At 38.2% G+C, this 13,643-nt stretch overlaps 2 protein-coding genes across 3 annotated transcripts in view; one reads left to right on the top strand and one right to left on the bottom strand.

Annotated features, from left to right (window-relative positions):
* The window catches only part of LOC121954657 (protein bicaudal C homolog 1-like), a 152,660-nt gene that overhangs the window by 86,993 nt on the left and 52,024 nt on the right, over positions 1-13,643 (bottom strand). For both annotated transcript variants that reach the window (XM_088086245.1, XM_088086244.1), the window contains exon 4: positions 6,134-6,220. The gene's annotated coding sequence lies outside the window, so the exon portion shown is untranslated. The remainder of the gene's footprint in view (positions 1-6,133; positions 6,221-13,643) is intronic.
* Positions 3,115-13,643, top strand: part of rgs7a (regulator of G protein signaling 7a) — a 65,244-nt gene continuing 54,715 nt past the window's right edge. Inside the window, exons 1-2 of the mRNA XM_042502495.2 lie at positions 3,115-3,143; positions 4,055-4,173. Of these exons, the coding sequence (XP_042358429.1) occupies positions 4,096-4,173 (78 nt within the window). The 5' untranslated portion in view covers positions 3,115-3,143; positions 4,055-4,095. The remainder of the gene's footprint in view (positions 3,144-4,054; positions 4,174-13,643) is intronic.

Genomic DNA, 13,643 nt, shown 5'->3' with positions numbered 1-13,643 from the left:
AGAGTGCTGAAGTCCTGAGAGAGCAAAGGAAAAGCCAAACATACAGGCAGATACAGTGCATAGGGAGGGGAGCCACATCTGTCATCTTTCACGCCTGGACTGCTGCATACCTCAAAGCCACCGATTGCAGCAAATTAAGACATTTTCTGTGTATTTATCCATCTATCTATTTATATCTGCAGCACTGGATGCATTGCATCACATGAACTCATAATTCCTAACATATTTTTTACATCTGCAGTCAGTGCAGTCACTTACATAGAAATTGCTCTTAAATACAAGCGATGAATTTAAGTGAAATATCCCATTTTATGCAGGTGAAAACCTAATTTTTAGCTCCTTTTCATCTCCACAACTATTGCGTTTTATTAAATAAATGCTAATCTGGTTTCTTTGGTAAATGCAGCCCTCTGACCTTGCTGGTTGTTGATTGATGTTTTATATCTAAAGCCAAAAACAAGGAATCATTTTTATGAGATCTGTTTTATTCTAGTTTTGGAAGCAATTTTGCTTTTAATTTTCCCTCTCCACACATTTCATCCTTGGCAGTTTAATCGAAGGTAGTTAATCATTAAAAATAGTGGGTTAGGCGCCACGACTCTGGCTCAGTATTTATGTTAATGATCACGTTCTGATTATTTTTTCTGAGACCTTGTTGCTCTAAGTATGAAAATAACATGATGTCAAAGAACAAACCATCAATAAGCCTTGTTGTGCCTCATCAATAACACACATGTAAACTACAAAGTCATTTCGAAAAAAGTCAGGGCTGCTCTAATGCTCTAACTGTGGTGTAGTTGAAATGTAGCTTTTAACCAGATGCTCATACATGAATAGCTCCTCCTCTACAAAGATTGGCACCTTGTTGACTGTCATGAAGTAACTAAATTTACCTAATAAATGTAGTGGTGTAAAAACTACAATATTTGCCTCTGAGATGTAGTGGAGTAGAAGCATTAAGTAGAATAATTACTAAAATAAAGTGTCTCAAAATTTTACATTAGTACAGTACTTTAAGTGAATGCACTTTGTTATTTTCCATCACTGATTAGAAGTAAATTCATAACATACCGCATGAATTATATATTATTAGTGGAGAATGTATTCAGATATTTTTTTTCTTTTGTATTCCTTTTAAAAAAACTAGCAACATGTAAAAAAAACAAAACTTCATTAAATATAAAAGGGTAAAATGTTCCTCAAATGTTGGAAAGTAAAATATATGTACAGTGTATGCATAAAAGTATTACTATGCAGGCAAAAGATCTCTGTCTGTGGTAGTATATTATATAATTGGATAAGCGCCTACTGATGCATTATAATGTCAGCAGCACTTCAATGTTGTAACAGGCTGCCACAGAGCTAATTTTATATTATGTTGGGTGGTTAAATTCAATGCATAACTGCATTGAATTATATGCTCTTTGTAGGTTTTTCCGGACCGTGGTTGAGAAGAACTATAAATTAGTATAAAGACTAAATATTCCAATAAAGTAGGTTCCTCAGGAAGTTTTAAATGTTCTGAGTGACTTTCCAGTGAATATCCCATGTAACATTTAGTAGTGCCACATAGAGCAATACTCTGTTACAAAGTCTTGTATTCAAAATTGTACTTTATTAAAAGTACCAGTATTTGCATCAGAAAATAGAGTGTACCAAGAGTAAATATTATTTGATATGGCCCATTTTAGAATAATGTAAGCCTATAATATTATTAGATTATACTTATTGATAGATTAATCTAAATATAGCTTTAATGTTGCAGCTGGTAAAGGTGGATCTTATTTTAACTGTTTATGTCATATTTCATCTGTTGCTAATATCAAATTTTGCATTACTAATTTAAATCAGTAACTAAATTTACCAAGTAAATGTTGTGGAGTAAAAAGTACAATACTCGCTTCTGAGATGTAGTGGAGTAAGTATAAAGTAGCATAAAATGGAAATACTAAGGTTAAAGTACAAATACATTAAAAATGTACTTAAGTACAGAATTTGAGTAAAGGCAGTTTGTGAATGTAATTTGTGTTATCCACATATTTTTAACTATTGTTTTTATTGTATTTTACATGTTCAAAATAAAGCCATAAACATGTTCTTGATTATTTTCCACCACTGATTAGAGGTAAATTCATAACATGTAGCATACATTCTATATTAAGGACAGTAGTGGGAGATGTATTCAGATATTGTTTCTTTTGTATTCCTTTAAAATGCAAGTAATAAGTTAAAAGACGAGAAAAACTTCATCAGAGGTAATTTCCTCATAAAAGTTGGTAAGTATTATCAGCAAAAGTATATGCATGCAAAGAATCACTATGCAGGGAAAAAATCCTCTGTCAGGGCTACTATATTATATAATTGGATGAAAGCCTACTGATGCATTATCATGTCAGAGGCACTTTAATGTTGTAACAGGCTGCCACGGAGCTAATTTTATATAATGTTGGGTGGTTAAATTTACTACATAACTGCACTGAATTTTATATCACCTTTGTAGGTTTGAGTAGTTTGTAGTTGAGTATAACTATAAAAGAGGATGGACATGAAATACAAAACACGTATATAATACAAGTTACTAGAATGTTGTGTGTGTACTTAATGACATTTCACTGAATATTCCTTCACGTTGATCTGCAACATAGGGAATATTTTCGAGAGACTTTCTTAAGGTAAACCTGACCAGTTGAATGTTATGTTTGGCACATCTTGACCTCTGATAAAGACTGCAGTTGCTAAAATATCATACTGCAAGTTTATTTTATCTTGACTTTCCTTTCAGTCCTAGCACATCACTGCAGTGCATATCGGTACAATATGAGCTGGAAAAATAGCTGCATGTCTCCAAAACGGGTTGTAATTTATTCCTCACACGCGATTGGTCATGGATCGATGCGCGTTCGCGACGCTCCGAGGTGGCGCGCCCGTGCTTCTGAGCATCGTTTGGAGAAGAGGAGGAGAGGAGAGACAGAGACAGGGAGCTGTACCACACCAAGTGTCCGCCGAATGTCTGCCTCCTTACGCTGCCAATGAACAATCCTCGCATTCCTATGTCTGCCAGTTGACATACTGAACGCGAAGGACCAGGCTTCCACCTCTGCGCGGATTCAGGACTCCTACAAGCGGGCTGCGCGTTTTTTCAGGTGAGCCCCCCCTCCTCCTTCTCCTCCGGTGACCGATGTCGCTGTGTTGTCTGTGTATTTACGCGCTATTCGTGGACGATAACGGGCGGTTTTTCGCGGTAGCTGTCCAAGGTGCTAAAACGGGCAGCGGCTTGTGTTAAGAAAAACACAGTGTAGTAGAGATGACGGCCTCATGTTGGGAGCAGGTTTCATGACTTCGCTGTTTGCATGCTATAGGCTATTTAGTGTTGCAGACTAAACCTCCCAAGGATGTCGTGTGGGTGTCGTACGGGGAGGAAAGAATGGTGAAGCTGTAACGTGCATACGGTGTCCGTTACATTTGCACAGTCTTTTGACTATGGCTGCTCAGCCCGAATAGATGTAGTATCTAAGCTGCATTGTGCCTCCTCCAGGGATGTTTTTTTAAAAAAAAATTGTACTGCATTTATTGTTGTCAGGGTCCGGGTCTTCACTTCACCATGTCTTGCTATTGCAATCTTAGGATGCAGAGTCGGTGTGAGACGCGAGGATTGCTGCTGAGTCCTCTGATGTCAACAAACAGTGGGAAAAAAATATCACAGGTTTTGTGCACATCTGATAAAAGAGTCATACGTGGTACTAATCACTGCTTCTCAAGTTGAACTTTTGCCCCATTCACCAGGAATTCACATTGTACAAGTAACCATAGCCTGTGAAAAATCAACTCCCTTTCTTTAAAAAAATGTCCTTGTCAAGACCTTGTGAGATGTGGACACATGTAGCCAAATTGGGGCTTTGAACATTTGCTTCATGTTAAAAACATCAAATATGTTAAAACATAACCCAGGCCACAAGTTATGTAAATTGTTCCCTTCACGGCAAGGTAAGGGCAAGTCACGTTCAGGCTACATTGTTGTTCTGATGGACAAAAATATCCATTCTGTCCGCAACAGGAGCACCTGACATTTCCTGTGGCAGATTTACTTACTGGATCATGGCACAGACCAACAGCGGTGGGCAGGGGACCAACGGGGTAGCGGATGAGTCCCCCAACATGATAGTGTACAGAAAGGTAAGGCTGCTGCTATTTTTAGTCTGCACGTGTGTGTGTGTTTGTGAGTGTGTGAGTGTGTCTCTCTTGCATCAATTTACTTGACGATGAGCTTTGCAATGGAAACTGGTAATACCAATGGCAAGACAGTGGTTGTTGTGCCATGGTTGATTTAGGATTGTGATGCAAGCATGGAGAGAACATGCAATTCTCCCTCTCACAACATGCATAACATGCAAGGAGATTGATAGAGCTCACACACATGCACACAGAGTAAGACATGCTGGCATGCAGACATTTTCCTGTTAAGTTAAACCATCAGCTTTTATTGCTAACATGTTGGAGGATGGATTTTTAACTGACTGACATTAATGGAACCCAAAGGAAGCCACAGGCTTTATTCACCATTGTTCATTACACTGCTAGTGGTGTATGTCTTCACTGTTAAATCTGCTTCTACATTAGAGAATTAGAGAAAGGGAGGGGAGTGAACTGGCCCACTACTGAGACACCTTAATCCAGTACTGCTCCAAACATCAAACAGATTAATACAATAATAATCTGCAGGGAAGATAGTGTTTGTTTACTTTGAGGCTTGAGGTCCAATTAGTTTCTTTTGGATACTTTAACACCTGCAGTGCAAAATATTATTACAGTTTATATAGTGTATATAGTTTATACAAGGCTGTGTGCATTGTTCCTCATGTGCACTCAATTAAAGGCCCAGTGTGTAGGATTTACAAGGATATGTTAGCTGACATGGAATATTATAAAATAAGTATGTTTTCTTTAGTTTACAATCATCTAAAAATAGTTGTTGTGTTTTTGTTACCTTAGAATGAGCTGTTTAATTTACATATCTATCTTTTTTTAATCATTTATCAAAAATTTATAGGTTTCAAACATCTTGCAAAAGGACTACAGTTGAAAATTAGCCTGATCGATAACACTGGCACGTTTACAGAAATGTCAGTTTCAATATTTTATAAATGTGAAAAAATATTTTATAAATGTGAAACTTTGCTTTACACTTAAATTTTAATGGTTTACATCAGTAGGTCTGGTTGCTTTGGAGAGGAAGAACCCTCTGCAAATGATTCAGCTCCTGGTATAAAACTAAGAAACATCTGTATTTTAGGTTATCAAAGCACACATTAGCAGGTGCTGGGCTAATGGCTTGTCTGCAACACACCAAACAGCGTTGGAAAAATACTGATATGTATAGCCTGAAACTGCTTTATTCAGTGTTTTTACTGGTTTAAATCAACGAGTCCATTTGTTTTGGAGAGGAAGAGACCTCTGGGGATAATTCGGCTCCTGATAAATACCCACTGAATGCCCGGATCTTAAATTATCAGAGAAAAAAGTTGAGCACACATTAGCAGGTGCTGGGCTGTTATCTCCATCATGCCAAACAGAAAAGTAAAAGCACTGATTTGTAAAGTGAAATTCCTTTATTCAGTATTTTTACTGGTTTAAATCATCGGGTCTATTTGTTTTGGAGAGGAGGAGACCTTTGCAGATTTGGCTCCCAGTAAAAACCTCAGAACAAATACCATTAAATGAATTCTAACCAGGAGAAGTTTAATCTGTTTGCCAACTGTAATCCCTATGCATAGCTAGATGCCACTGAATCCCCCTAAATCTGACACACTGGACCTTTAAGATTTATATACAAATAAACCCTGCTGTAAATTGCTTTTGCTACTGTCTCCCTTGCAGTGCTGTTATTGTCATAGAGTTAGTGAATTTTTCTCTGTTTTAGTGTGAACCACTATATTTCTTCCAATGCCTAATTCACTTATCCCAGGTATCATTATTGCATAATTAAGCATGGCTGGATTCTAACTTGTGGTGTCCTTCAAAATGCATTAAACACCTACAATGTCACACCAGAGCAACAACAACTGTATGTGTGGGCAGTGTAATGTTTTACTTTGCTCTAAGATGCACCAATGAAGTGATCATTTTCTCATCTTACTTGTGGATGACTCAAGCGTTGAGTGAATTTCTTCATTTCATTCTCTTCACCCTTCAGCAAATGCTCCCATTCCATCTGCGACAGCATCTGCACACCAGGAAGAGGATACGCTTAGCATGATATCATAGATTGACGGTCTTTTATAGCACTCACAGCGTGTTAGGCAATATTACTGCCAGTGTGGGACAAGATTTGCTGGAAGTGCCGCTATGCTTGTAGCAGGAAGGTTTCAGAAAGGTTGCTTTTTTATTTTCAAAGTCACAGTTTTCGGGATCTACCCAAAGCAGGATGACTGGCTCAGATTGTTAAAAAAGTAGGCCAAATGTGGAGGATAATGAAGATAGATGTAAGGGACTGGTTTTATCATTCTTTATGATTTTAATTTGTGAAGACATCAGAGAAACTCATGTTTCTTATTAAATTTCATTTTAATATGAAATGGTATCAAAATATGCTAAGGCAGGAAACTAGTTGCATCCTGTATATTAAATATTGATTTGAGGTCTCCCCAGCTATTCAATTACATGTGATTCCTCTTCCTTTTTCCTGCAATCGATCTGACAGTCCTGCTTTTTCCATCAAGCCATGAGGAATCAGTAGGAGCAAGTATGCAAATAAGAAAAACATCACGCGTGTTTACTTTGCAGCTTTCATCTTCTGCAACCAGACTTAAAGATCTAAGTGAGAGATTTAGGGGGATTTACTGGCATCCAGCGGTGAGGATTGCAGATTGCAACCAGCTGAAACTTCTCCTGGTTGGACTTTTTTCAGGGGTGTTTGTTCATGAGGTTATTTACCATGAGCCACATTATCCACAGAGGTCTCCTCTAAAAAGCAAACAGGCTAGGTGATTTAAACCAGTAAAAACACTGAATAAAACAGTTTCATGCTAGAAATCAGTGTTTCTCTTATGTTGTTTGGCATTTCGGAAACAGGCTGTGAGCTTAGTGCCTGCTAATGTGAGTTTAAATTTGTTCTCTGATCATTTAAAATCCAGACATTCAGGAAGTTTTTACCTGGAGCCAAACGCACGCAGAGGTCTCTTCCTCTCCAAGACAAATGGACCCATGATTTAAACAAGTATAAACACTTGATAAAGCAGTTTCAAGCTACAAATCTGTGTTTTTCCAATGCTGTTTGGCCCAAAAAACCCCTGTGTTTTCTGATTCTCTCATCTCAGAAGGGCTTCTTACTTGAGTGGCCAATGGAAAAAGGTAAATTGCTAAGACATAAATTGAAGACAAGGACCTGCACCCTATGTTATTTTAGGTGACAAAAACTCCAAGATTTTCATTTTTAGGTGATTAAACACAAAATAAAACATAATTGATATATTATCTTCCATCCCCTTAAATCATACACACTGGACCTTAAAGTGTTGTTTTTCATTACTTCAAAATAAGTAGCCAAGAAAGATTTTAGACTTCAGGAGCTGTTTGTTCTCAAATGTTTGGTCAGACTAATATCTTAGTCATGAAGCTTTCCCTACATCATCCAATTCTTCACTCCTCAACACTTGACCACACATGGGCGCAGCTTGGCTGTGTACGCTGACTGACCTAGATACACTGCAGAATGAAAGAACATGGTGAAGGCAGCAGGGATGAAATCGTGTTTCTGGAGTGGAGTTTTAATTCGAAACTGCCATTGGACGAGCACTGTCTGTTAGATGTGTGGATATCGCCAGGATGAACAGGTGCCCCAAATGCTTTTAAGATGGAGATGACTTGGCAGAGGTGTTGCAACCCACATTGACTGGGCAACGTTAAGATGATGTTCTCAAGTGGAAAAAAAACATGCTTTTATGTTCTGTTTTGCTGCTCAGACATCTTGTGCAGGAATGGCATAAATACACAGTGGAAACTCTGTAAGAAGTGTTGATGTTAAAGGGATAGTTCAGACTTTTTGAAGTGGGATTGTATAAGGTATTTATCAATAATCAGTGTATTGCATACAATGGATGGCGGTAAGTAAGCTAAATTGATAGTTTTTTCACTGTTTTTTTGGTCATTAACAGACATAATAACAGACATAATCTTGTTGTCTGTTTGCTTTTGTGTTGTATTTTTATCGTAAAGCACTGTAAGCTGCATCCCGTGTATGAAAAGTGCTCTATAAAAAAAGTTTATGTTATTATTATTATGTAACTTTTGCCTTTAAAAAGGTTAGTCTGGATACACCAAAGTCACACACTAAGACAAACTAACTAACTGATGAAAACAGCATTAAACCAGCAGCTCTTGTGTTCAGTGTGCTTAAATTACTTTTTTTCTTAATGGGGTCTGCTGGCTTTGACGAGAGCATAGATGGGGAATTGAAGCCATTAACGGCTTCCCCCATCGAGATGGGCTGTGTTAAGGAAAGAAGAAGCAGTGAAAATACACTAAATATAGTATACACTTAAACTGATATTGATTTTTTTTTTAGGTGGGGCTTTTTGTAGGTGGCTAAAATACAATTTATTGCTGACCCCCATCCAAAGCAGTACATTGCTTAGCTTCCACTAGCGTGCTTCACCATACTGGGGGAATGCCAACTGCCATTTACTGTATGTAATACACTGACTATGGATAAGTACCTCATACAACCCCAGTTCAAAAAACCCAAACTATCCCTTTAAGCAACTGAATGCAATCATTTGATAGTTGCTTGTGGTGTATAGTATTGGAGGGATTATGTAATATGAACAGAGGGAGCTTTATGGTTCAGGACAGCAGATAGTGGTTTGATAGTCCTTCCACTGGGACCATTACTACATCTTTTCACTCTCTCAGTCTTTCTCTCTCTCTCTCTCCACCACTCCTCCACTCCTGTCATTAATGTCTTAATGAAAATGGATGGTGAGCTGAGGTGTTGACCTGCTTGCTTAGGAGAAGCGTGCATAGATGTCTGTTTCTTTCAAGGACGCACAAGCACTTTCCTCCAATGCATTCACAGATCTATCAAAAATATAAATGTACAAGTACATGCACAGTTACATTTGGAGACACAGATGCACAAAGACACACACAGCTGGCTCCATGATAATTATCGACACACTCGCCGGGGACTGTACTAACAAATTATACATCAAAATTCCTCTTTTTTTATCAAGAAAAGCCAATAAAACGTTCAATGAAATGAATAAGTGGATGTGCGCTTCATGTTGGAGGGTCCGGTTCATTACTTACCATATAAAAGCCTTTGTGATGTCTTGCTGCTCTCACATTAAATACGTCAGGCTTACTGTATGTCATCAAGTACACAGTATGTGTGAGTGTTTTTTTCATGCCTGCTCAGATGTGTGCATCATGAATAATGCCGTGATGCATGTGTGAGCATGTGTGTGTGCTGTATGTAGGGCGAATGTTGCTAAGAGAGAGTCGTGAATTTTTTATGCAAGCCTAAAACAGCTCTGGCGAAGTTCATAGCCACTCAGCGTGAGGAGAGAATATCTTTTCTCACCAACCAGCGCTTTGTGTGTGTGTGTGTGTGTGTGTGTGTTTGTGTATGTATGCGGCTATGTGCTGATTGTAATTAAGTGAGAGGTAAGAAAGATGAAAGAGACAGTTAAAATGGTAAGAATTAACAGTATCAATAGAAATATAAAATATTGATGTTTTCTCCACATTCACTTCATCCCCAGAGAGTAAAAATCTTTAGTACTCACCAGTCTCTTACAACTTTATTTAGTCTAAAGAAATCTCAAGATAAGCACAAAGGCTGAAGACACAGTTAACACCCACTTTTACAGCCACACCTATTCTCACATCTTTGACACATTTTTCCTCAGCAGTGCATTCTGGCTTTTCTCCATCGCAGGAGAAAATGTGAGATATTTCCTAAATTGAAATTTTTTCTTTGCTTCACACTGTAAAATTGACCAAGCTTTTCAAATTGTGCAACAAAAACATTCAATTATTTGGCTTGAAATGTAATCATTTAATCCCCGAGCAACAAAATTCCTTTTTTTTTATTCTCGGTAGTCTCCAGATAAAAATAGGATTTTTAGGACTTCATACAAGATAAAATGAATTAAGAATACTTTTTTTGCAGTATACCATAACTGCTGGAGTCTGATCTTCCTCTGTGGTGTAGTATCTGACAGCTGAGCCACCAGCCCACTCTTATTTACATCTGAGCTGCCGACGGGCATCCAGTAATTGTTCTTCCCGCAGCCAGTTTGGCTTCTGTCTCCATGTAGAGCCATTAACCCTATACTGTATGTGTCTTTTTTTATGTGTCTTATTTTTTTTTCTAATTAGTTTTTATCCCCCTATTAAGCACATGAAACATTGTATCACACTCTTATCATCTTCAGTTCTTATGGAAGAATAATGTCTTCAGCACTGGTGCAAAAATACATGTCAATACCGTGCATTTTTGAAGTAATTGGTCCCTGGTGAAACATATTTCTTTTTTGCAAATGACATTGATACTCAAATAGCGTACGGGTCTGCGGTTCTTACTGTTCTTGCATTAAACAGTATATGAAGGAGGTAAGTGTATTGTGGCTCATCCCTGATGAATATATGCTTCAAATGATCATTAATACGCATCAGGCTATTGATTTCATGTCATTAGACTAAATACTTCATTACATGTCATGGTTATAAATGCAATTGCCATGTAAAAGACTTTTCGATACCTTTAAAGCCTGGGTCTTCAAAAGTATTATATAAGTGTATTATATAAGTGTTGTTCTAAAATCTGAAATTCAAGATTAACACAAATCTAACATATTATTAGCAAAGACAAATTAGTCTATTCATAAAAAAAAACATTTCATTTACAGTACACAGCATAAATGATAGACTAACTGTTACTGTGTTGTGTCTCACTGTGTTGCATTGATTCATAATATCAAGGTGAACTAGTAAGTTAACAGTTACATAATATTGAAACATATCTGCTAATTTGCTGTATTATTATTCCAAGTGTACAGACAGTCTTGTGAGCTACAAAGGATTATTTTGTAACTTTTTGGGCAGAGACCATCCACCCCTGCTCCTGACTTACCAGCAACAGAACAAATAATCAGAGAATTATCTCAAGTGCATCTCAGTTTTATACACATAATGAGGGTCCTTGATCTGTCTTGCTTTGAGCTAAAGGGTCCTTTGCATGAAAAAAGTTAAAGGCCCCTGTTTTAAGGTATTGACCAAAATAACCCAGTACCAAGTAGTATGGATGCTTCCCTGGTGAAATGATACCTCCATTCCATCCTATTTACGCTTGAGGGTCTGAACCTGAACTGTCACAGCTCTCCGCCGAATCAGCTAACTTTCTGTTGCTGTTGACTCCAAAACCGCTCCCTTCCGGCAAACTGTCAGTTCAATGCCTGCCCAATTATCTTGAGCTAACACAGTGGCAGCTAACATCCAACAATGAGCTGTTAAACAGCCCCAACACACACACACACACACACCAAAAAAGCTGACTCTGTTGTTAAACTGTTATTAACCATTAGGTAATATTAGCTGTGTGATGCTTACGGTTAGCCCTGTAACTGTGTACGCTGGGTAGGTTGACTCTCACAACTGTCCCTGGCACAAAGCTCGCACTCCAGCAGCAGCTACTACCCAAACAGTCTGTGGTGTGGCGATATTGAACAGGGTGTATTGACAAAGTTGGCAGTTGTGAGATGCCACTAAATGTTCAAAAGTTTGACTTGACAACACATTCTCATTGCAACTCGTCACAAACCAATTTATTCACATAATGGGTGTCAAATGAAGTACCATTTCGGTGTCGGTATCACTTTATGGGTACCGGTATTGTTCATTTTTCAAACAATACCCAGCCCTAGCTTTGTGGCAACATTTTCCTACCAAAGAGTCTGACAGCATTTCTGCTTCTCAGACTGCTTGAAACATATTTTGCATATTACATACAAAAGGAATAGTTGGGCCAAAAAGACTATGGTCAATGGTCAAGTGAAAAGGTTTATTGACTTTTCTTCATGAGCTCTCCTTTTCACAATGTTAGCATTCTCTTCGCATTTTCAGCTGCAGGGAAGTCTGTCCTTCACACTTTTGAAAAGGGTGTTGCTGCCGCACTGTGAGATTTGAACCATATCTTCTCCTTAGTGCGACTCAGTAATGAAGTAATGAACAAACAGAAATAACAAACAGGGCAAAGGTATTAGTGCATGCTATTGATTTGTCAATTGATTAAGTGGTTGTGTACAAGAGATCATTTTGCAGGAACAAGCATTTTCCTCTCCCCTCTCTGAATCACTGCAACACAGCCCTAACACAGTATTGTTAGATAATGTAGAACTGCAGACATTATTAATAAATTGAGTCTTGATTTAGACTGCTACAAATTCAGCAGATATCTCCTCTTTGAAAAGCATTTTTCAATCTAGGCCTAATCTGCATCTGTTAAACCTCACCTATACCAACCTGCCTTGTTATCAATACAATTTCCCAACCGTCCTACATTGTTAGTGAGTCATAAAGCGGAGGGAACTGAATACAATTTCAGCTTTTTCTCAGTTGAGAGCCAGATTGAAGGGTTCTTGTACTGCCTGTCTCCCTCAATCTGCAATCAGAAGATCAGGAAGACCGAGAGAAAGAGGGAGGGGGGAGCGGGGGGGGCTGAGGTGGGATGATCTATAATTGCCAGATCAGAGAGAAATCTTTGTGTGTGAAGTAGGGCTCTTTGTATGTCAGCTTGCCAGCCAGGCGATTTCTCTTCCTGTGTGTGGAAACATGCATGTTCTTTTTTGCATACACTGTTGAACGGAAAGTGTGGGTGTTTGGCAGACGCTCTCGGATGGAAAATGGGCATTTGTGGCTTTGTGTGTTTCAAACTAATCCATTTTGCCTGTATTTGCTGACGTCAATACCTAAACGCCAATTAGAGGGTCTGGCATCGGTGACACACGCTACAGTTGACAGTAGCGTAGTTCTGGTATGTCATCATACTACGGGGGCTGCGTTATGTCATAATGCAACGTATAATTGACACATTCCACAAACACCATAATTGACTGGAGGCAATTCTCCTCAGTCCTACTTTCAGTCTTCAAAGAGATAATGAAAAATAAAAATCCAAAGGAAAGACATAAAGACTATGTACACAGTATGCGTCAAAGTTAAATCTGTTAAATCACTTACCCAGATATCTGAATAATCATTAAGTACTCTTTCTTTGAAAGCTTAATTAGTCATTATTTGTGGCTATTGACATTAGCATGCTTTGGCAGGATCTATAAACTATCTTGGGCAGGGAGCCAGAGCCATTAAAGTGACACTTTGCAACTGTTTGCAGAGAATTATATTCATGCAGCATGCAACTATTTTACAATAGAACAGCAAAGTTGTGTTTGGGGTTAAAATAATGCTACCTTAATTAAGTTTTAGCAGACAAAGCATATGTGTGAACACATACAGGATTCACTGTTAAAGTTTAGCTTTTTGTGTTATTCCAAAAAGAAATCTTTTAATTCGCCGTCTTACCAAGTGTTACATAAGAGGATCCTTTCCACTCTCATACTTGTCTGTTCTGCCTACCAGCACCTCTG

The sequence above is a fragment of the Plectropomus leopardus genome, chromosome 13 (assembly GCF_026936395.1).
Source record: "Plectropomus leopardus strain MGB_pleo_1.0 chromosome 13, ASM2693639v1, whole genome shotgun sequence".
NCBI lineage: Eukaryota > Metazoa > Chordata > Actinopteri > Perciformes > Serranidae > Plectropomus > Plectropomus leopardus.
The sequence above is the reverse complement of the archived record's forward strand: the minus strand, read 5'-3'. Positions and strand labels throughout refer to the sequence as shown.